The 24,609-nt window shown below is 42.1% G+C and overlaps 1 protein-coding gene across 23 annotated transcripts in view; it reads left to right on the forward strand.

Annotated features, from left to right (window-relative positions):
• MAGI1 (membrane associated guanylate kinase, WW and PDZ domain containing 1) overlaps positions 1 to 24,609 on the forward strand; it is a 355,922-nt gene that overhangs the window by 253,470 nt on the left and 77,843 nt on the right. For all 23 annotated transcript variants that reach the window (XM_056334845.1, XM_056334846.1, XM_056334840.1 and 20 more), the window contains exons 3-4: positions 9,888 to 10,007; positions 23,084 to 23,290. In XM_056334845.1, the coding sequence (XP_056190820.1) occupies positions 9,888 to 10,007; positions 23,084 to 23,290 (327 nt within the window). The remainder of the gene's footprint in view (positions 1 to 9,887; positions 10,008 to 23,083; positions 23,291 to 24,609) is intronic.

Raw genomic sequence — 24,609 nt, forward strand, 5'->3', positions numbered from 1 at the left:
CAAAAATTGAAGAGCTGCAGGAGACTTGTGGCTCTCTGAGTGTGATGAGGTTATCACAGTTGGAAGTCCATTAGGTTTATAGCATTCCGTGGCTCTGAGCTAGGGGAGAAAGTATACTGTGGAGACACTATCTCTAGTGTATATTGTTCAGGGAAAAAGACTGGTTTAAATTACTACATTGATGTCCTGTAGAAGTGTGGTGAAATGGTGCTCTGTTGTTTTTTTAAAAAAGGAAAAACCTCTCTCTTTGAGTCTCTCTTTTCAGTAGACTGGATGTGGTCACTGAAACAAACTTCAGGCAATACCTCAGAGATAGATGTGTGTATTTCATACAACTCGTTTCTTTCTATGGTGGAATTTTGCAGAGATTACACTAATGAACCGATCTGGTTTAAGGCACATGCTGTTAGGTTAGGTGTTTTATTAAGACTTTTAACTGCAAAGTAAAGGTCTACTAGAAGGGCAATTAAAGTCAACACAAAGTGTTTTATATCACACCCAACCAAGGATGACCCACATTGTGTTGTACTTAATCTCAGCAGTACAAACAGCCCGGGGAGGCAAACAAGGGAGGTAAGTAATCTTTGTTGAAGCAGCTGAGCTACTGGACATCAAATAATCTCCTACTTACTACTATGGCTTTAAGGTGCAGAATATATTTTCATGGATGTATGTGCACATATGTATGCAGGTGTCAAAAACAAACATTGTTTTTGAATAAAAACTGAATTGAAATACTGCAGGTGTTCAGTCTGTGTTGGATACTCCATTTATTATGAGCTTAATTACAGTATCTGTTCATAGGACACATCTGAAGCCTTGAAGTAGACTAGAAATAGGTTATCGTGCTTTGGGGAGATTAAGGTCTTCCGGTAACTGAGTTTTAAAGAAAAGAGATAAGTTTTTCCTTCCAATAGTTGTGGCAGCTTGTGTAGTAGTGCTGATGTGGGGAACAAACAGGCAGTCTCGTTCCTTCTAAATCTGTGAGACAGATTTACATATATATGGCTAACAGTAGTTTCTGATTTTATTTTTTTTTAATTCTTCCTCTGGTTACAATGTCACAGGTATTGCCCAAACAAGTTTTCATTTTTTTTATTATTTTAAATATCCAAGATAAAACTGGTAATTGCGTTCCTGTTCACTGTATTTTTGCTACAAGACTCCATCGCACGTCTTCCACCAAGCTGGGAAATTCATTTGGTACTTCACGGTGGGTGAAAAGGATTGTGTAATCTTTACAAAACCCTGAAGTTTTCCTGGAAAGCCAGAGAACTCGGCTTACCTGACTTACATGGGTTTGTGTCTCTCTGCTCCGTGACTTGGCAATTCATCTTGTAAGAGTTTACAGTGTACCCAGCCTGCTGTCAGCGCCCTTCTTCTTTCCCAGAGCCCGCTCCTCCCAGTCTTCTGCCTCTAACATTAAGTGAAAGGTTTGAAAGTGCTTTGGGTTTTACCTATTCTATTATTCTACTCAGGTATGATCTACTCAAAACTTGTACCAAGCCATGTGAAGATCCAGTAGTTAATGAAAAACAGGTTTTAATGCTACATTTTCTTAAGCTGAGCGAGACATGACTGGGAGCCACTGGGTGTTTCGTTTCCCAGCAGCTGAGAGCCTCCACTGACCAGTTCGCAGCTTGGTTTTAATGCCAGCCCTTGACTTACGAAACTCTCACACTGGGTTACACTTTCCCTTTGGCAATTGGTAGAAATCAAGGATTTTTGCAAGTAGACATGCAAAAAGCAGATATAAAGCAAGGTAGGTTGTGCCTCCAGATAAACTACTTCCTATACTGTGAAAATATAAATAAGACAATGAGGTATTTGTTTAAAAGTGCTGTTGTCATGGGAGCTACCCTACATCCCAGGTCTCCTGTGACTTATTTCGAAGTAGATTTTAAGTCCTCACCCCCCGCCCATTTGGCCTGTGGTATTTAATACGGATGTGCACCTTCATCTGGAATAGTCATCTTCATCCACGTTGTGCTTTTCCGTAGCTGCTCTGGGCGCACAGCACAGAGCGCCGCGGTGCCTCTGCGTGGTGATGCTGATGTGGGGCAGCCCTGAGCAAGTGCTACAGGGACCCGGTTAGGCTTGGGTTGAGATAGTCCGGAGTGAGGATTAAAAATAACCAGCTAATAAGGGTACTTTGTATGTAATTATCCAGTGTACGTATTTAGTTTACCATTTTCAGCTGTAGCCTCTTCCAAGAAAGACAGAATTTTGACTGAAAGTAGCTATGACAATTTTTGCATAGAAGAAAGGTGGTCCTTTTGAAATAAAGGTTTGTGTCATGGTTGTAGCATTATCTAGACTTCTGAAAATGTATATATGAGAGAAACTGCGTATAAATGCAAGTATATAATCATCCTGTTAATTTACTTTCAGCTAATTTTACTCCCCATAAGTCACACACACTTATACAAATGGCATTTTTCATTCATTTCTTTGCCAGTATTTAAAAGCAGAACATTACAGTACAATCTCATTACTACAGCTTTATTGATTTATAAAATTACACTTTATTACCCTAATCCATAAATTAGAAAGAATAAAATTGTGCATAGTTACAGCCAAGGTCTTCTCGCCATGGAGGTATGCAGTTTGCTTTTTCATCAGTAGTTCACAATTTAAATTAGCAGATGTCATGCTGTTGGACTCCATGAACACAGGATTAATGGCAAACTCATTAGTTCATGAAGTTTAATCTTCTTGGTGGGTGTCCCACCTCGTGGGAAATAAGAGGGATTTGGCTGCAGGTGTCTGGTGAGGTAACAGCAATCACTCAAAGAGAGGGATCCAGAAGGTGAGCTGCTGCTATTGTGAATCCAAGAACATTTATTTGATGCCAGAAGACTCTTTTTTTCCTTAGGAGAAAGCTAATGAAAGCTCTGAAGGACACATGAAGAGGTGTAACTGCATTAGGAACTGCCACGCTGCAATAGTGCCATCAGTGGTACTTTCCCAGGTCAGGGAGGTGCTGTTATGTTTGAGTATTTGGCATAGATCCTTAAAAGGGTCTTTTTTAAAAGGCTTTTTTTTGGAGTGTGGCAGGTTTTGTACCCTCACTTCTTCTAGTCATCAGGTAATTACCAGTTTCATTTAAATTGATACTACAGTCGAGAATGAACCCCCTCGTGCTGAATTGGCTTTGTACAACCACTGCATGGTGTTTCATGACACGTAACAAAAGAGTTTGCAAAGCCCTGATGCAGCAGCAACTTATTTTTGTCCCTTTTAATCTGTAGGCCCTGATCCTGATCTGTAGGGTTTCCTAAATCCCATTGATTTCTCTAGAATTAGGCTCCTGAAGTCTTTTGAGATCCTGACTCTGGCTGATCTTGTGCTATAAAACAGAAACCTACCCACTTTCTCTACCTCAAAATGCTGTAAGGATAAATGTGTTGAAGATTATCAATGCTCTTATTTGGCAGCAGTGAAGGCCACAGAAGTACCAAAAATAGATCGAAAAGGGACAAAAATAGCTTTCTGCCTGGAGGGTATACAAACTCTGAGCTGCTGCTGTGCAGCTTGGCGGAATCATTTCTCCAGGGAGGCTCCAGGCAGTCAGTCCTTCTTTGAGAGAAAGTGCCAGAGAGATGCAACTGGACACGGTGTCTTGGGAAGTGGGAGAATGGCTTTTACATGCACTGAGGGTCCACCTGCCATTGCTTGTGTGTGTGGCTGGCACAGTCCTTCAGGCACCAGGGGATCCTCACAAGCTGCTGCTGTGGGATCCACCTTCGGATACAGCCTTGCTGGAAAGGCTGGTGGGAGAAGAAGATACAGAACTCTTTGCACAAATCCCTTCCATCTCCCCCTGTAAAAGAAAAATTACTTTAGACCACAGCCATGAAATGCATTTCTCTCTGAGATGTGTCTGTAGAAAGACAGCTTTGTCTTGGTCAGCTGTTTTCTGGGTTTAATCAGTCATTCCTGCTGACCACAGTGACAGAAATTTGCTTTTAGTACTGCAGTTATCCGTGTGGCCAGGAAGAGTCAATCAGCATCTGTTCCTTCACATGCATCATTAACAGAGCTGTGAATTAATTTCTAGAGACAGACCACATTCTCCTTTGGACTGAGTTTCTATTCCACCACTGAGACACTTTGAATGCTTGTCACGTTCTTGTGGATTATAGGTATTGAATCACTGGCTACAGAAGGGACAGACAACATTTAAAATCCCAGAATGAGCTTCCTGAGTTTCGAGTTTCAGGAGAAAATTGTATTTGTAAGTCGAGCGTGTTTGGTTTGTAACAGACCAGGCCTCACTGAAACTTCTGTATTTTTATGTAGTTACAACGATAAATCACCCCTTACCATAGGTAAGTGGGGACACGTGTGTAATGGATAGCTAATGGTGTCCAAATACAGTCGCTTCTACTGCTGCTGAATAAAACGGGTCAGTACCCTTGGCTTGGATAACCCTAGAAGTCAGTAAGATGAAGTAGTTCTGTGTACAACGTTTTCTTACAGCTAGGTTACACTTTATTTTTTGTTAGTGTAGATAAGGGTTTTTCTAATACTGTGCTGCAGATAAGTTCTCCTTAAGCTTGGCTGCTGATCAGGTTGCCTCTTCTGGAGACAGACCAGGTTGTCTCTGTCTTTTCCCTTCTCTGCTTGCCATTAGCAGGTCTGTGAAGTTTGTCCTGCCTTCCAGTTATCTGGCACCATAGGTGACAGATGCAGGAGAGCTAGAGCAGGCTCTCCAAATTATCCTGTGACACGAGGGAAGAAGGTGACCTCTAAACACTGTGCAGAGGGGAGAGGGGCTGTTTTCCTAATACGTTTCTTCCCTGGCAGCTGAAGATTTTTTCAGTGTAGGTGATGAGAGCAGTCCCTTGTGGCTGAATGAACAAAAATATCAGTCTTGGAGAGCAATGGTGAGAACAGCATCCTTCCTTCTAATCCACCTGCAAACGGCCTCTTGGCAACCCCCCGCAACAGAGCTTGGCTTTGCAGCTTCGCCAGTCAGTAGCATCCCTGTACACTTCACACGGAAACTGTATTTACTACGGTTCCATTCACCGCTGGTAACCACAGTGACTTGAGTTTGTATAAAACATGGTTGTAGCAACTATTATAATTACTTTGAGTGTACAGCTCTCACATCATCTGTCATCATAAGAAAGCTGGTCGGTGGAGGTGAGAAGGAAATGACTTGTGGTTTGATTAGCTCTATTTTGGTGGCTGACCAGATTATCACTGCCAGCCAGTGGAACTGGATGTAGAAGAAATACGGAATCGTATGTGCAGAAATCATTGCTTTGCAAATGGGAGATGTAGGTGTTCTGCACTTGAGAAGTCAACTTCTGAATGTCTTGCTCTAGGGGCTATTTTGGCTCATGGTAACAGAATTACTGTTCAAGAACTGTTTTTGTTTTAAGAAGAAAGTAATTGAAGTGACTAAGGCCCCTTTGAAGTCTTATTTTTAGATTACAATAAGCAAGATTCTGATTAATTTAGCAGCGGGGCATCAGTGGCTATTAACAGCTTAACGTGAGGCTTGATAAGGAGCTAAACAGCCCCTGAATCACATATTAACAATCTGGCCATACTATAATTGAGGCTCATGTTGGGTAATTGTCAGCGTGGTTGATAGGCAACACAACAGCAGCAGCTATTTGTCTTTTAAATGGGCACTTAAATTATTCAGACGAATAGTTACTAGTCTTCAGTACATCTGAGCCACGGTTATTCTAGGTGTGGATGACAAGCTTTAGTTTAGTTAGCTTAAGTGCAACATGGGCTCTTCTCTGGGCAAACTCACCTTTGTCTGGAAGCAGTTTCTCAGGTGAGGTCTCCTTCTGTAGCTCAAGCATTAGTGATGCATGGATAAACTGGGATACAGCTAGCTTGGGTGTGATAACCAAACCAACAGCTGGGCAGACATTTCACCTAGCATCTCAGCCACCCATGTTACGTGTAGTTTTACCTCCCCAGACCAAGAGAGAAAGTAAAACCTGCAGTACTAATCCTTAGTCTTACTTTTATTTTATTTTTTTTTTGTAAGTCTGCTGTGGTGGCAGAAGATTCGAGCAATTGTCCTGTGAGTGTGAGGTCTCCAACTAGTTTTATAAGTTGTGGGACATTCCAATCAAATAAGAGTGAAAGTTTGTGAATCATTAAATGTGCAGAAGGAGTTGCTAACCACTTGGTTTCTCCTCCAGTTCCTTCTTGCTGTAGCATTAACAATTCTAAGCTAGTCACACAGTGGGACATAGCTCAAATTAATTAGCTAAATTGCTACCTAATGGCAATAAGATTTGATGCCACTTAATATTTCAGTGCAAACATGGCAGGCAGGTTAACGTATTTAAGTATGATTGGCTCGCCTTTTCCAGTGGAGTATTTTAACTCCTGTTTGGACCATCTACAGCACATATTGTGCTCAATTAATTCTGCCATTAGCAGTGGTCTGACCTGCTATTAGCTCTGATAAAATGTACAGTCATCTCCACAGCTCCCTCCTTCAGTGATGACCAGCCTGTGGTAAGGATACTGGAATGCAATTTAACAGGGGAGGGAGGACAGACACACTACGCTTTGTAGTCACATTATAAAGTCACGTATAAATAAGTCACATTAATGATGGGAGACTTAATTACAATTTGGAGTTTATCAGCAGAAAGCTCTAATGAATGGAAACTTGCAGCCTGCAGTGGTGTTGGGCTGTGCACACACATGCTGCAGAGTAGTTGAGCAGTTGTTTCAGGCTGTGGAAAGGCTCCAGGTGGAAGGTGCTGATTATTCTTAGCATCCTATGCCTGGGAAAAGTCATCAGGATTGTTTATGTGCCTCTTGGTTTTCTTTTCTTTCCCCCTTTCTTTCCGCCCGCCCTCTCCCCCCACCCTCCTTGTGAAGCAGCCCTTCTGGCTTTGTTGTAAGTGTGGTTTGTAATCATTGTACACATCCCAGATGGTTCATGAAAACTCTTTGAAATGCCATCTGCCAGGCGTGTGTCCAGCCGGCAGCCTGTCATTCTGCTACAAGAAAAACGGAGGCGGGTTTACCCTTCCCCCTGCCTTTCTGAATTGCATTCAGTAACTCTTGCTCAGATGTGAAGCAGGATAACAGCCCGAGCATCTGCAAGCAATCTTTGCTTTAGACAGCAACACGGAAAGTTGTTGGGTTTTTTGCCTTTGCCTAGATAAGATATCCTAACCAGTGTAGTTTTTATTTTCCCTCTGTTGCTGAGGACCGATGCGAGGTGACAAATGTTATCGCTGTGATGTAATGTTTTTCTTTTACGCGGCAACTTGGCATTTCTAATGCATTCAGCGTGTGTTGCAGGCAATCGCGCTGATAGCAAGCACATCTGCGATTTTTCGACTTGAACATATTCAGGAAATTAAGAACACTGAGATGAAACAAATAGATCCATTAAAATGGCTCAGAGGAGTTATGGCAGAGATATAATTGTCATGTCAAATAGGCAGCCAGCACTAGTAAACTGCTGACTGCAATTTCACCACTATAAAAATTCAGAAGGAAAAAAAAAAAAAAGATTAAGAAATACTTTCTGTGGGAAGATATAGATAAAGAAAAGAGAGTTTTAAAAGATACAGTGGGTCGTGAAGTTCCCTGATCTTTGTGTTTCATGAATGTGTGTTGTCAGTTACTGGGAAAGAGTATGTCCCGATCTTTGTCATTCAGCTCGTGTGCCACGTGGCTCGGGGTGACGTTTGACTGATGCTTTGGATGTGGAGCACTACAGAGTCTTAATTCTCACTTCCATTGTGCTCCAGGCATGGGACAGCTACCGCGCATCGTTGGACAGATTTAGTGCTGAGGTTTTTCCATTCTTCTTCTTCCTCTCTCATGGGCCTGGTTTAGGGGAACCTGGCAGTACTCAATAGCCGTGATGCTCTGGTGAGGGTCCTCACAGCCTGAACACCTACAGCAGTGTCAGTGCCTAGGGAGGAGATGCTGCGACCCTTCATCTCAGCTGCTGGGTGTGTGCACGCTCCTTGCGTGCCAGGGAGGGTCCTGTGTGGGCGTTGCTGGCTGAGTTTTTCTGCCTGGCTTCAGATGGAAATGCCAGCACTTGGGCACAAGAGGGGCATGTGGTGTACTTCCAGTGTTTCTCTGGTCTAGATCTGTGAAAGACATCTGTCCTGTCTGACAGACTACTTGGTAAAAATTGTAGTCTTACTGTAAGGGTACAAGAATACAAAGAATGCAAAACTGAATCCTTCCGAATAGGAAAGAGCAATTCTGCTAGTAGGGTGAAGATACCTGTCACCATTTCCATCCCTTTTTTTTTTTTTTTTTTCTTTTTCTCCTCCGGCCTTCACCCATTCACACAGCTCCAAGAGAAGGCACGATAGAAGCATCACAGGAATTTATAAACTTATCTGGACACTGATGCTAAATAATAAAAGATGCTAAATAATAAAAAGAGAGAGAGAGCACTTCTATCTTGAAACGAGAGGTGGAGGATGTTAGAGAAAGTGAATGTCTATCAAGGACATTAACCCAGTGATAGTCTTTCAAGGTTGTCACTCTGTCAAGATTGACCTCTCGAACAGTCTCTTGGATGAGTAGGGCACAAGGAGACTTTCCGCTTCCCTGGCACTTCAGGAAAACATTTGCCAGATGCAGGCATGGTAGATTTATGCTCTTTCAACTTCTGAGAGCTGGAATCTTCCCAGTTAGTTTCCAGAAGCTCAGCTTCTCTATACTGAGGGTTTAAGAAATTGTACGCGCTGAGAAGGCACTACCCAGGGGCCGGAGGAGTCCCACAGAAGTGAGAAATCATGCTTCATTAAATGTTAGGTATGGTTTCCACATCTCTGAAGTTTTTCCCAAGCCAGCAGATTGGTTGCAGCCACAGCAACTCAGACATCTCTAACGCTGCTCTTTCTTCTAAAGTTCAGTTTCCTGTACCATCTGTAAATCTGTCATTTATATTTAATCTCGGATGTATAGAACCAGCCATCTCCTAGCCTCCAGAGTCATGGAAAATAAAGGCTATTGAACAGAAACTGATCCTAATCAATTAAGCTGTGCTCAGTGACCTAAAATGCAGTGGCCCAAGCCATCTTAGCAAGAAGTCATGAAATGACTCATCTTACACCATGCTTCAAAGGGCTGCAAATGGGTCAGAAGGGAGAGGAGTTTCAGAGCTGGCAGAGTAGCAGTGATCAGAGCCCTGTTCTCCATGGGTCCTAGTTAAATTGCCGAGTGCTAGAGAGAGATTCAGTGTGAATTATTACTCAAAAGAAAAAGTATTTCTTGAACTGGAATGAGCTTATAGGTGAACTTCTCAGAGAAGAGTTTGCAGGTTGTCTCTTTAGTAAGCATGTGTGAATGGTCTGTCAAAACTGTCTCACGGTTCTGTTTAATGTTGAATAAAAAATATTATAAATAGGGATAAAATATTAAGAAGTAGTAAGGGAGAAAAGAGCTTAATGACGTGAAAGAATATTTGGTGAGATAAACTGATAGAGAAATAATGGAAGGCAGAAAGAAGTTGCCTTATCAGAGAATACAGATTGCAATTTTAGTGAAGTTGAAGTGTGAGAGACTGTGCTAATAGCAGGAAGGTAATTGCTGGCCTGTTCCCACATATCAAACTCTTCCAGCTGTGTTTCTGTATGTGTTACGAGAGATTTCTTTGCCAGAGAGTCATTCTGAGAACATAAAAAAACATTGTTGGGTAGAACAACTGGTACCACCAGCTCAACCTGCGATCTACGTCTTGCCTTGTTTTTACACCGGTTCCTAACTTCTAACTGAACTTTTTGACACTGCTCTCTTTGTAGCTCACAGAACTGTATTTTACAGATACTTTTGTATCTTTATGATCGTTTTTGTACTGTCCCTTTTAACTCTTGATAAGAAAACATCTACATTAACGTGCTGTTTTTTCCTTTCAGGCACAACCCGTCCTCCAAGAGAAGGAGAAGTGCCTGGTGTGGACTATAACTTTCTGACTGTGGAGGAGTTTCTGGAGTTGGAGCGAAGTGGGACCCTTCTGGAAGTAGGAACTTATGAAGGTATGGAGCCGCGGGCAATGAAAAAGCACTTCAAAATAACCGTGATGGGACACCAGACTTGCATTGCATCACCCTTGCTTGCGTTAACCAGCTCAAGTTAGGGCCTCACTTTCTGTCCTAGTGTTCTACTTCCCTCTTCTGACTGTACCCTGAGAGAGGGGATTCCAATATTGCTGTGCTTTTGTCTTTTTCCCTTCAAGTTAACTACCTCAAAAGATTAACATCAGTAGGCCAGGAAAATCCAGTATGAAGTCTAATAACAAAATACTGAGGGAAGACAGCGTGACAGTGAGTGAAAATGCATCTACTCTTTGTTTCCACCCCTGCTCATCTCCTTGTTCACCCCTAAATACACATCTTTCATCACCCAGTTGTCTCACCATGCAGCTACATGATGCACTACTTTTGGCCTTTTTTTCCCCTCTTTATTCCTGGATAATTACTTCTAACTTAGGTCATTGTGTTGCTCCTTTTTACAGCACAGCTTTACAAACAACAGCACCAAGACTGCCAAGGGGCACTGAAATGTCACCAGGGTGAAAGCGGGGAAAAGATAGCTTTGACTTCCAGAGAAATGCAAGGCAAATTGGCCATATTTGGGTACACAGTAGTATTTGTGTAACTAAACCTGCAATCTGTATCTCCTTTAAATTGAAAACTCCTTTTGTGGTGGTTTTTTTTTGTGTTGTTGTGTCCATCAGTCCCATGCCCACCCCCTGCCCTGCAAGCATTGAAATGTCTTCATTGACAAGACAATGAAGAGAAATATCTTACAGGTGTGAAAGTCCTTCCAGTATACTTCAGCTCATTCATATCGTATTTCCAAAGGATCTTTTTGTAATTATGAGAAGTTTAAAAAGCCTTATTCTTGCAGCTGTTAATAAGAAACGAAATTCATTTAAAAATATGAACTACACACAAATAGCCAATAGTCATCAAATATGAACAGAGGAGATTGTGACATGCGGTTTTGGATTTTACGTTCTAAAAAAAATTCCTAAAACACTGTTTATTTAGCCTGCTTCTTTAAAAACTCCCTGATAAGGTCACCTTTAAACCTTGCACTTAGTCCCAACTGCAGACAATTGCAGTGTCAAACCTGATTTACATGAAGATGCTAAATGTATAATTTGGTTTCACTCTTCCACCTCTCTGAGCTGATTAGCTCCATCAGCACCAATGCGAACGTTCCAGCAGCAGCACTTCTCCAAAATGAGCTTTTTCCTCTCCATGTTTCTAATTATAACACTAAATTAGTTTTCTTTGTCATGGTGCTTGAAATAGATCAGCTGAACGGCCTCGCCATTACTTCCTGATCGTATTTGTTCTGGTGACCTTTCCACTTGGAAAGACAAAATGGGTAACTGTCTGTAAGCTGGCTCCTGGGACACGCTGGGAATTAGTTTTCAGGAAATGGTGTACCCATCTGGGACAGTTATAACCTGGTCGTTTCATTGCTTATGTGATTATATGCGGTAGCAGCTAAACTGTTTAGATTTCATGGGTTGTTCCTTTGAGTTGCTGAAGATGAGGTTGATTTCTCATAAGTCTAATGCGTATTTAATTTCTGTGGGTGATAGAAGTGCCTGAACTTTAAGGGAGTAATTTGTCAGAAGTGCTGAGAAGCCTCTTTCCACATTGACGCCGGTGACACTGGTGCCTAGTGGTTCTGTAGAGCTGGCCCGTGGAGGGAAAAATCAATAAGAATAAAGCAAATAGTGATGATGCATGTGTGCACATATGCATCAAGACACATTACTATTTCATTGTCATGTGAAATAAATAAAGTTAATTTTTCATTTACACTTTCAAGAAATTATTTTTCTGCCTTCTGAGATTTCTTTAATGGCTTTGTTGTACTTTTTTTGGAAATCTTATTTTACAACTGCATTGATCAAAACATTGCTGATCTTGATTAGATCTTGGAAGATGGTGTGATTCAGACTCAACGCTGCGATCACCAGCAATTTTGCCCATAAAAAAAAATAATCTGCGAAATACCACAGACAGCAAAGTAGGTTAGACTTCTGACATTCAAGAAGTGTTTGTTATTGTCCAGTTTTATAGTCTTAGATTAATTATTTGGTTTATGTTGTATTTTGCTACCTTCTTTTTTTATTATTATTTTCGAAGTGTACCACCATGATGAAGTTGATTATATTTTTGACCTTGCCAGTGATGACTTATTCTAAACCAGAGGGATGGAACCCAACAAAAGGAAATAACCTTCTGTTTCTCTCTGAAGAACCATAAAATAATGCATGGCTTTTATTATTAATAATGCTACCCATTGTACTGAGTAGGAATCAATTGCAAAGGTAGGGTTGCTTTTGATTACAGTGCAATTACATGATTTAGAGATGAAGGAAGGGGAATGCTATGAAATGGAGAGTAGTGATGATTAATAGGGAAATTTTCGTGTGCCTGGCAGCCACAAGCTCTTGTGGCTGAAGCAGGCTGGTGGTTTAGGGTCAGGGTGGTGGTCCCAAGTTTCCTTCTGGCCAACGTAAGTTGTCAGTGTCTGTATGTGGTGGTGGTGGGATATGGATGAATGCTCTGTATTTCTGTGCTATGATTCAGCAGCTAGGGAGGAAGTCTGACCCAAATGATCAAGATAAAGTTTTAGCATTACTGGATGACATTTGTTTGCCTATCGAAGGCATAAAGCCACCTGGGTACTTGCACTACCATTGGGAAAAACCTTGTGGAAGACACAACACAAGCGTTTGTTTAGTAACAGTTACTGAAGAGAACTTATGGGAGAAAAATTAGAAAACAGGGAGCCATCAGAAGAGGGGTGGTACGCAGGACTTTGATGCTGATATGGATTTTGATACTGGTTTGGAAAGAATAAAGAACAAGCAGAAGGGAACAGCTGGAAACCATCAAGGAGTAGGAGAATGTATCAGGTTTTAAAAGGACAACCTGGGTTTTAAAAATGCTCTAATTGCAAAGAAAGAAACTGCAAGATGAATAGGACAAAGAAGGTGTTGCCTACCTACTGGGCTGCATAATGGCAGTATTATTTTTTCTGGTGCACTGCAAATAGGTTCCTCTGGGCAGTTTTTGATTCACATGCCAGTGAATGCAGAGCGGGCATGGCAGCTGCTTTTTTGGTCACTTGTCACCTCTCTGGTATGTTCTGCACCCAAAATGCTCCAAAAATTGTAATCAGGTGGGAGAGGGGGAATTAGGAAGCCCTAATTCCTGAGGTTTTCAGTTCCAGTTTTAACATGCTGGGGTTTAACCATAAAGCTTAGAAATTTTTTTTTTCTCCCAATGAAAGCAACATGGTGATCACATGAATCCAGGAGCTGGAGCTGAAGCTGAAATCCTAGAAGACCTACCCAAAGCTGTGGTGCTGCACCAGTACTGGTGCTTTTTGCACCACCTGCATACTGGTAAAGATGCACGGAACGTGCTCAAGCCAGTTGGTAATTCCCTTTGACAATACTTACTAGGAAGGAAAAGTCTTTTTAGACTGCCCATTATCTAGGCCTTCTGGTGGGTAGGAAATTATGATAATTGTAATCTCAGGCACTTATTGACTGCGCCTTCAGGGCGTAAAATAGTGACGGATGCATGGAAGTGATTGTGTAGGTTACTAATTATTTGGCAATTACTTCTGCATTTGAATTGCAGGCTCTCACAGAGACCCCAAGGGAGGACTGTGTTGAGCAGAACCAAAACTTCTAGATATTACTCGTGTTTCTTCCCCATCTGCTGAGTGGCCTTGGGCAGATCAGGTAACTGCTCTATACTTCAGGTTACTGGCCTGGAGAATATTAAAACAACACTTAGTTCTCTCTTCATTAATATTTCAGCAGATACCCTGTGCCTGCAGTTATCTGCTATTACAAATAGGAGGGAGAGAGTGGAAGCGATGCTGTTTCAGAGGGCTGTGCTGAATGCAGCAGTGGAGGTGGCTGCTGTGCAGAGAAGCACAGGGACATTAGCATGGTGGCTGAATTTTGAATGGTGATGGCTGTGTCGCTGGGGTCTGGTGAGGCTGTATTAATGAATGCCTGCCCAGCACTTAGTGATCCTCAAAAGAAAAAGTGCTTCACTTTATAACATGTGAAGGGTTATTACATTATAGTGTATTATTGTCAAGGCGTCATCTTTCATTCTCAGGACAAGTGTTATGTGATTGCCAAGAGAAGTAATAAGTAATCTGCATTAGTCTGATGACTAAGATGTAATGGGGTGACTTGCTAACATTTTTAAAGTGTATAAAACTAGCTACTGTAGACAGGGTCTCCGACTGTGGTACTTAATGAGTGTAATAAATTACCTTAATAGTGCAGTTAAAATTTCAGCTGAAGTAGAGAGGTGTATTCAGCAACATGCTTCAAATCAAGATGCCTTTAGCCTAATTTATCTGATGTGCTAGCTCTCCTTGGGTTTCTTCGCAGCAGCCCCACTCCCCCAGCTGCTTTAGCAAAATGGCTGGATTTTCTTTGCTGGTCTTCTGGTGTCTTCACAGCCTGTGGGTTTCACCAACTTGGTGCAACCTTGAAATGACAGCTGTGTCTGTGGCATGCAAAACCTGATGGGAAGACTGGGCAAGGAAGGGTGGCAGATGCTGGGGATGCCCATGCAGCGGAACAACATGTTCCGCTTAATAAGATGAGATCTGCTTATTATTGTCTCCATAGTACAGATTGACTCAATAAATCATAATGGCTCCTCTAACATCATTACAATGTATCATGTCAAATATCCACTTATTAACATCTGTGCACTGCAGAAAGATTCCTGTTCTGTCTTTGGCTTTTATACTTTGCTTTTTTGTTTGTTTGTTTGGTTATTTTTTTAAACACTAGTAAGAAGAAAAGACATGTTCCTGTGTATGTGAATGATTATCAGTGTTAAGCGTGACTGCTGCTATACTGAAGTGTCATCTGATAATAATGCTTCATTCTACAAACAGCTAAAGTGGTAGCTGAGTAACTCTCTAAAAGCAAATATTCAAATCTCTGATAGTGGTTTAGAGTGGTTTTGAATTTCCTGTGCCATTCCTGATTGTTTTTATAGGAAGTTTTTCAATGCGAGCTCTGCCTGAAATTGTTCATTAGCAGTCCTGCTTTTCACTGGTTTTGATGCATTTTAAAACATCACACTTGGAGGAGAAGGTTGTTCCTAAACACCTGTGGCAAAAAAAAAGGTAGAGTGAACTAGTTGCTTTTTTCCTAAGTTAGATTTCAGGTTGTTTTTTTTTTTAAGGCAGCATTTATCTCTAACCACAGTGTGATGTGTTGAAGGCTGTTCATAGTAGTCCATTGATAGATGGCAGCCAGGCATATTTAGCATCGTTTCTTGGTACTAGATGTTGTCAGGACTGTCTTGAGAATTGGCTACTCCCTGCTGGTGTTAGCAGCTCCTTTGCAGCTGGGCAGCCCTTCTGCACCATGAGGCAGCCCAGCTGCCGCAACCCGTGGCATTTCCCTGCCACTGCAGAGCTCAGCCTGTGCTGTGAGCTATGATACATGCCACTGCCTTCTGGAGAGGCGAGGTGTTAGTAGGACACATCCTCCTGGTGGAAGTATATATATAAATACTTTATGTATTTGCAAGAAGAGTTGCATATTGCAAAGGCTTATAATGGTATTTTCCTAATTCCTACAGCCTTGCAGGAATGTGTGTTCCAGCTGTTTCACCTGTGTTCTCTGTATATACCATGCACAAGCAATGCTTATTTATGTTCCCTATGAATTTTTTAAATCTATTTGCATGTGGATTTAACAGTTGCTGTAATATAGCTTGGCTCAGGAAACACCCTGAGCTTCCATAGTCATCTCGTGCTCCGTGCTACCAAGGTCTTACTGCTTATGTGTTACTTGAAGTATCTTTGCTTTGTTTTACAAATTTTCCATGCATTAAATGTGCCTGGATGCAGCTGTACATGAGTGTTAACAATAGCATGTGGCAATACTTAGTGATATCTCAACACAGGAAAAATCAGAATAAATGAGAGTGATTTGATCTGTAGGTGACCGCTGTGCTGTCATTGCCTACAAGGACACTAATTGGAGTGTATGTTAAATTTTAGACATAAATTGAAATGTGCACATTGTAACATTTTGACTAAATTAACAAGAAATCCAGACTGATCTTTCAGTGAACCTCACCATTAATAACTGCAAAAAGTGACAGAGAACCTACTATTTAAAGCAAATTGGATTTGTCTATATTGTCGGTTAATTTCCCTGAGTTCTCTTCCGTTGCTTGTGTTTTGCTTCGGATCCAGATGCTGTATCTGCGGCCTCCTCTGGTTGCCTGGATACTCTGAATTTCCTCAAGGCAATTGCTAATCAATGTGCAGTTGCAGCTAGGTGAATCCCACAGACAGCAGCCAGATCTGTCATCTAAATGTATAGAAATCTGTAGCCAAATGTGATCTTGGAAGAGAACAGACAAAAAACCCTGTAGCAGGAGCTCTGCTCCCAGGAATCAATTCATCCCGTGCTAATCAGACACAAGCACTCTTGCTGGATTAGATGAGCAGAAGCTCTTCTGCTAAAATTAAGGGTCAATTGTTTTGGTTCTTGTAGAGAAGAAGAGCTGCATCTTGGAAAAGAAAACAATTACATTAATAATTACATTTAAAGTCTTTGTGTCGAGGCCTTGCTTAATTTTGCTGCTTATCTCCAAGTCACTTTCCCAAAATACCCATTTGCATCAACAAAGCAAGCTACAAACTGCTTTTTAAAACATGAGCTGTTAATGGAGTCATTGTTAACATGGAGTGGTAGCTTTGAAGATCAGATGCACTTCTTGTGGACGCAGGGTCCTCTGTGCTACACAGAGGCTTTTGAGTTTCTTGGGATTTTTATAACTGCAAAATTATGCCTCACAGTAGGCGTCAGTAAATTCAGAACTGCAAGAACTCTGCTCGGTCCTTTCCTGAGACACAAATGCACTCCCAGTCCCAGGCCTAAATCTCTTTGCACCAGAAAACCAAGACAAATTTTCCTCCCCCAGAAAAGAAAATTGCTACTGCAAAGCCGGCACCTACAGATTAAAGCGACTGAAATAGATGGTTTGGGACCACATTCGTCAATTGATGTTGTACCATTAGGATTAATGCTCAAGCTCCTGCCTACCTTGCACACAGCTCTTCTGCCTTCTTTCCCCTCTCCATGCTAGCCCTGCCACCCTGGCCCCAGCCCAGCAGCTTCGTGGTCTCATCTTCCCTCTCTGCAAGGTGAAACACCTGCGTTCCACTACGGAGCCTTTTAGATTGCACCTCTGCTCTTGTGCCTTTCTACCTGTTCCAGAAGCGGCATCTTGGATGGATGGAGTCCTTTCCACTTGAAATTAATTGAATGGTGATCCGCAAAATTTTTTGTGGATTAGATTCATAGTTATTTTACTTAAGGGTAGCTAATTGGTGTATTTTTGTGAAGTACATTTCAAATTACAGGTCACGTAAAAAACTGAAGGGTGTTTGTGAATTTACGGCCCATCAGGCAAATATTTAATAAGATTGTTTTGTTATTTCAAAACAGAAAACAAGCTTTCCATTACTACTATGTTTCTAAAATTGAAAAAGAAAGTTCTCTTGGCTGACAGCATTGCTTTAATTCATACACTGCAGGACAGGGTAGAAGCTGCTCTAGATTTCTTTCATTGATTATGATCACTGCTTGAATTGGCAGAGGAAGAAGTGTTAGGATGATGAGAACTTGTCTTATTGTTGTGATTAGTTGTTACCAAAGTCTAATTACTGTGCATGATGCTAAAATGTGTAAGCTGCTGACACTTAGAGATAAGGAGATGAAAAGAAATCAACTCATTCCAAATAGCTATTCTGTTTTTTTTTCAATATTATTGTTACTTTTTTGCACTCTCCTGAGCAGCAGTTTAGAGCATGTGGATTAAGTCATGGATTTGGCTGCAAAAGCTGCCATCAAACTTAAGTTGTGGTTAAATAAGTTTTAAGCACCAAGGGACTGAGTAAAGTAAGGGTTAGGGAAAGGTGATGACAAGGAATTCAGTTTAATGGTATGTGCATCTGCTGAGTGAATGCATTATTATTAGCTATTAATTCAGTCGCTGCAGGCAGGATCCAAATGTGATTGGGAAGAAGGTAAAGCTTAGAAGCCTGGTTCCCATAGGAATCAGACATGGGAAAGGGCTGTGTTCTGCCAGGCTGGCTGCTTCAGAACCAGCATTTCCACAGAAAAGTAGAGGTTTTCCTGCTGTCTTGATCAAGGAATCTCCTTTGTCGGGGAGACAGGCTGCTCTTCTTCAGCTTTGGGACATCACGTTAGGGGCTCAGCCCTCAGAAGTTTTGCAGAGATTCACCTGAGCTCAGCACCCCGGGGAGTCCTGCCATAACTACTGTGCTGACTTTAGAAAATGTTTTGGGATCCTCTGGGATGACAGATGCTTGTGTATGCACATGTAACATGCTGTTAATAATTAGAGCTGATTGGATATTCAGTACAAATTACACTAGCTATGAAGTTAGCCCGTTCTTTAGGCTTACAAGTGGCTCACAAAACACTGTTAAAGCATATTTTTAAATGTATGTTTTTTCATAAACACTGACAGATTTAATTTGAACAAATAATGTTGAGTCTGAGTGTTTTAAAACTCTTGCTGGGCTGTTCACTGTCAGTTGTTAATGGTGCACGTTTGGATTTCTGAGTCACAGGGTAAATATTTTATCTCTGCAATTTCTAAGATTAAAGCTGAGTTTTGAAGATAATTTTGTGCCAGTCCCTCCTAATGATGTGTCTGCCCCCATGCCCAGGCCCACATGCCATGTCTTCGTAAAGAACTGCTTAGAGAAGAGAAATAGATCTGACTGCATCCAGCAAACATGACGAAAAGAGTATTTCCATTTTCTCTCATTCTCCATGTCACCTGGAAGCTGAGTTGGAGCTTTCTTTTGCACTTTTGCATCATGAACTGGGTTGTTTTCCAAACATGTATGTCCTTGTATAAATCTGAAGGAAGAGCTGTGATTTTCTGGAATACTGACTCGGACTGAATCTGCCTCCTGTGGAGGAAAAAGAAAAGTTCAGCCCCAATAGCTGCATTTCCCATATTCCGTAAAACAAACCCCACACGTGCAGAGCTATGCTCAGTTTCAGATTCCTATTGCTTGTTGTATGTGTTCATATCTACTTGTAGGGATCCTCTAAGACAGCACACTGTTTCAGTAGGAAATAATTACTGACTAATAGTAACAACAACCATGGCTGGTTTGAAGCGTGACTAATGATTTCAGGGTAAGCAAATCTGAAATAGAGAAGCCTGGTTTTCTGCTGAGGACTGTTAGGAACTCCAGCCTTGCTTTTTGCTAGAGGAACTGAAAAGGAGCAAAACTTAAAAATAAAATAATGTATTTCTCTGCAATTGGTGGAGGGGTGGTAACGTCTGTGCCATGTTCCTATCCAGAAGAAACAAAACCCCACACTAGCAACATCTATGTATCCCCTCCCTTCACTTTGTTGCATCCATTGCAAAAAGATTTAACCATTTACAACAGACCTGAAATAAATTTTGGACAAAATAGTCATGCACAGTGCCATAAGTAAAAGCTGTTCTCACTAATATGGCACGCAAGTGGCTCTCTCTGCTTAGCAGTTAGCATCCTTAGAAAATACACATTTTGTCGGGGGGGAAGGAAAACAAAAAAAAAACCCTAAACAAACAAAAACCTGAACCCCAAACTAGCAGCATTCTTAGGAGAAATGCCGAAGGGGATAGAATGGGAGTAGGGTTGATTATACTTTTTCTGCCTACCTACCTTTGTATTTCCCCTTTGCGCTCTCTCTCCCCTATTCCTCCTCGTCTTGTATAAACCAGCCCTGCAGTATGTAGAGCATAAGAATAATTTCTCTAGCAGAGACTGCAACCTGCTTGAGGAGCCTCCATCCCCATTAGAGGCTCTTTCCAGAAGAAGTAATTTCCTTCTCCCTATAAATTATGTATCAATGTACATTTAAGATTCTGAAATGAACAGAAGATGAAAGCATTGCAGAGCGTTGCTGCTCCTATGGAGCAGAATCCGCGATGTTGTATACAGGCTCGAGCACACCTTGTTAAGACAAACCTGCACGTGTTGCTGTCCTAGCACTCCAGCTGTAAAAGCATGGAGGCAGGAGCAACTCAGACTTCTCCAGCCTCAGCTCTGCAAGAAAGACTTTTTCTCTTCTTGGGAGGCAGTGCAGGGGAAAGGTAGCAATATGTGTCTGAAGTGGTCTTCCCAGACGGACTCTGCCAGCCTGAGCCAGGGTGATTCCTGGTCTCCCTTGCTCCTGATGTGTCCAGAGACCTTCCAGAGTCACAGGCTGAGTTCTGCAAGTGCTGAGGCAGGTATGATCCCTGTGATCTTACCCTAAACCTGACAGCCCATGCAGGTTCAGGGTTGTAAGGGACTTAGATGCTCTAACGGGAAAGGTAATGCAGTCAGCTAAAGAGGAGTTGAGATTAAGAACTAGTACTTCAAACTGAAGTAAGGGTATGTCATTTGGAACCTCAAGTGTGTGATGGCTGAGCAGTATGAACTGCACTGAGTGACTGGAAATACTGCATACAGCACTGAGGCAGGTCAATGCAGAGCTGCTTGACTAACTTTAAACTCAGTGCTGTATCTCAGTCTATGAATGATGCTGTTGGCTTCTGCAACAAAAATACACATGCATCTGTATAAAAATAAGCTAAAAGATCTTTTTTAGCAGAGATGAGGTTTTAAAGTGCCTTCACACAATCTGCCTTTGACACGTGGTTTCCATCTAGTGTAACAGTGTTAATAAAGGGGCGTGTATACTTTTTGGAGAATGGATATTAAATATATAGTGTAATTATCATAGAATCATAGAACGGTCACATGTCTTTTGATGCAGCCCAGGATACCGTTGGCTTTCTGGGGCTATGAGCACACATTGCTGGGTTGTGTGGAGCTTCTTGTCAACCAATACCCCCAAGTGCTTCTCCTCAGAGCTGCTCTCAGTCCGTTCTCTGCCCAGCCTGTATTTGTGCTTGGGATTGCCCTGGCCCATGTGCAGGATCTTGCACTTGGTCCCGTTGAACTTCATGAGGTGTGCACAGGGCCGCCTTTTGAGCGTGTCGGGATCTCTCTGGATGGCACCCCTTCCCTCCAGTGTGTCAACTGCACCCCACAGCTTGGAGTCATCATGAAACCTGCTGAGGGTGCACTTGATTCTACTGTCTCTGTACCTACTAAGATGTTAAATAGCGCTGGTCCCAATACTGAGCCCTGAGGAACACCACGCTTACTGGTCTCCACTTGGACGTTGAGCCATTGACCACAACTCTTTGAGTGCGACCATCCAGCAATTCCTTGTCCACCAAGTGGACAATCTGTCAAACCCATGTCTCTTCAGTTTAGAGACAAGGATGTCATGCATGACAGTATATGATGTTAGCTCTCTTCCCTTATCCACCAACACTGTAATCCTGTTGTAGGTGGCCACCTAATTTATCAGGCATGGTTTCCCTTAGTGAAGCCATGTTGGCTGTCACCGATCACCTCCTTATTTTTCACGTGCCTTAGCATAGTTTCCAGGAGGATCTACTCCATGATTTTGCTGGGCGCAGAGGTGAGACTGACTGGCCTGTAGTTCCCTGGGTTATATTTCCCCTTTTCCAGTCAGTGGGAACTTCACTAGACTTCCACAACTTCTCAAATACAATGGATAGTGGCTTTATTCTATGAAGATAGAACTTCATCAGTCAGTTCCCTTGGGATCTGCAAATGCATCTCATTGAGTCCTGTGGACTTGTGCAACTTCAGGTTCCTTAGATGGTCTCAAACCTGATCTCCTGCAGTGGGTGAACAAAATATGCACTGAAAAAATGAAAAATAGAGCTTTCAAGTTCTACATAGACTGTGGAGATAGATGAAGCGTGTAATCAAATATGTGTGTATATTAGACAAGAATTTTGTGCTGCTGCCACAGTTGAAGTCATACAGGAGGGCATCCTTTATATTTTGTCATAGCAGAGAGTATAGGGAGAATTTTTAAGTCCACCCTTGGAATCCAAAGGTGCAAAATAAAATTTAATATAATTCCTGAAAGGGAAAATTCTGAGGAGTTTTATGTTGTATATCACAGATCATTGTGTAAAACGTAAAAGATGCACCTTGCAATAGGTCTGAATTGCTGTAATGCCCAGCACTGCGGGAACTGATTCCAGACCTGAGGTTCCTGTGGAGCATTTCAGAGCAAATGGAGCCCTACTGTGGTGTTTGAGGTGAAGTGAAACAGGAACGGTGCAATACCTCCAGGTGGTTCCGGCATCAGTGAATCTGCACTTATTCTGTATTTCTTCCATGGCCAGTTAAAATGACAACAAAGCATCCCAAGCACTTTGCACTGTTTCTGTCACCTCTGGCGATGGCTGCCCAGAGCTGTGTGTTGCATTAACTCTGGGTGCATCTTTGTCACTTCAGGTTTTGCTTTAAGGTCTGGTTGTTCCCTTCTACCCAAGTTGACCCAACTGCTGAGTTTCCTCTTTGAAGAAAGTGATGCCACGTGGTGTCTTTTCTTTTCTATCCTTTGACAAAGTTTTCCTTCAGAGAGAGAGAACAGTTTTTGCTTTTTAAGTGCAACATCCACCCTAAAAGAACCTGTGTATTAAAGCAGGCCATCGAGCCTTTTATCACTTCTCTTGGTGATAGCAGTCATGAATTTTTTATTTTCTGCAGGGCTCACTCCAGATCTGCCACAGCATTGTGTGGGTGCACACATGTAAAAAGGCTGCTAATTGAAATTCAGATGTAACGAGATGAAGTTTTGCTATTCACCGTGACTGCCTTTTGTTTTAGCCCTTGTACGCTCAGTGCACCTAAACAATGCAACCGTTGCTTCTCCTTTTAGATTCAACAGCAATAACTTAAAAGGCAAGAAATATTTCTGTGTCTGCTCTAGAGATGAAATGTGCGCCCCCAAAAAGGGGAATGGTGTGTATTAGTATATTTACTTGCTTTTGGTGAGAGACAGAAAATTTAATGGAACTGAAAATAAAATAAAATAGAAAACTTGCTGCTATAAACTGTTCCCTTTTGAAGATGCAAATGTGTTTCTATTGCCTAGGTAACTATTATGGAACGCCCAAGCCTCCCAGCCAGCCCCTCAGTGGGAAAGTGACTTCCACTGATGCTTTGCAAAACCTGCAGTGTGGCTCCAAGCAGTCGACTCCAAAGCGAACCAAGTCTTACAATGATATGCAAAATGCTGGCATAGTGCATACAGAGAATGAGGAAGAGGATGATGTACCTGAAATGAGCAGTAGCTTCACAGGTAAAACATAAGTTCCGTGGTCCATCAGTTAGGATACATGGGGAAGGTTTTCGGAGGGGGATTTTTTTTTGGGGGGAGGGGTTGTTTTTAATGGGTTTCCTGCAAAGCTGTTAGTGCCAGACAGAACTGGCCAACAACACCTGAATGGCAGATGTCCAGGTGTGGACAGTCACATACATCATTGTATTGTCTAAAAAGTCACTGTGGGATTGAGCTGGATGAGAAAAAAATGGGGAATAGTTGCAGAAAGTTCAAGGATGTCTTGCGATATGGTTGATAGTTACAAACAGTATGAAATTACTCATCCAGGATTACATTTGAAATTATTTATTGTTTCTTTCTAAATAAGTTTCTGTCCTTTCCCCTTCCTTGCATCTAGAGATACTCATGACGTACAATTACTAGGTGCTCTTCTCCTAGATACCTTCCAGCTAAGTGAGGGCTGCTTGCTGTAGGAGTGAGGTATGAAACATGGGTGCAAACTTTGTATTTTATGCAGGCCTTGTGTCCTGCTGAGCACAGATCTCAGTCCCACTGTGGCTACCATTGAGCTGAGAGATCATTGGAAACTTCTGCAATTTAAAGTCAAGTGCTGTGCAGGCAGATTCACAGCAAAATAATATTGAAGATCAGTTGAGTTTCCACAGAAATCAACTGGAAGTTTGTGAAGCTCTGAGGAGCAAGAGCTCTTCCCCATGTCTGCAATCCTGGTATTTGTTAGCGCTTAGAGCATTACTTCCTCAGCTCAGTTTCAAGCACTGAATTCGTCTTCCTTGATCCCTTTGAAGTAAGCACTTAGCAGGGAGCATTATCCACACCTTCAAGCCTTCGCTTGCTGTGGGTGCTCACCATCACTACTGGCACTAGGTCCTTTGTCATCCTCTGGTCACTTCTTACCACCATGACAATTTCCCTTCCCAGCCTCTGGTAGGTCATAGGAACTGTCATGCTAGTTCCTACCTGCCAAAGTCCTGGCTCTAAAGTCTGTGTAGAGCTCTAAAAGGATTTAGACAGAGGTGTAGTTTTGGCCCTCTCTGGGCCAGACTGGCAAATGGCTTTGAGGCTTGTGCTGTGCTGGGCTGCTGCCTGTTACGTATTTCCAACCCAAGTCACTCCTGGCTGGGCTAATCCCTCGCGGGCTGGAGTTTCTGTCTCTGCTTACCAGCTCCTTTACAAAGTTCTGTTCTGTGTTCTATGTTGTGACATGGCAGCAACCTCAGCCCTTGTCAACAAGATCTGATTTTGGGAGGAAGCTGGTGGGAGGTGCTGTTTGACCTCCTTGCTGCCCGTCTCAGTTTGATGCCTCTGAACTAATTTGA

Source organism: Falco biarmicus, chromosome 4, assembly GCF_023638135.1.
Source record: "Falco biarmicus isolate bFalBia1 chromosome 4, bFalBia1.pri, whole genome shotgun sequence".
Taxonomy (NCBI): Eukaryota; Metazoa; Chordata; class Aves; order Falconiformes; family Falconidae; genus Falco; species Falco biarmicus.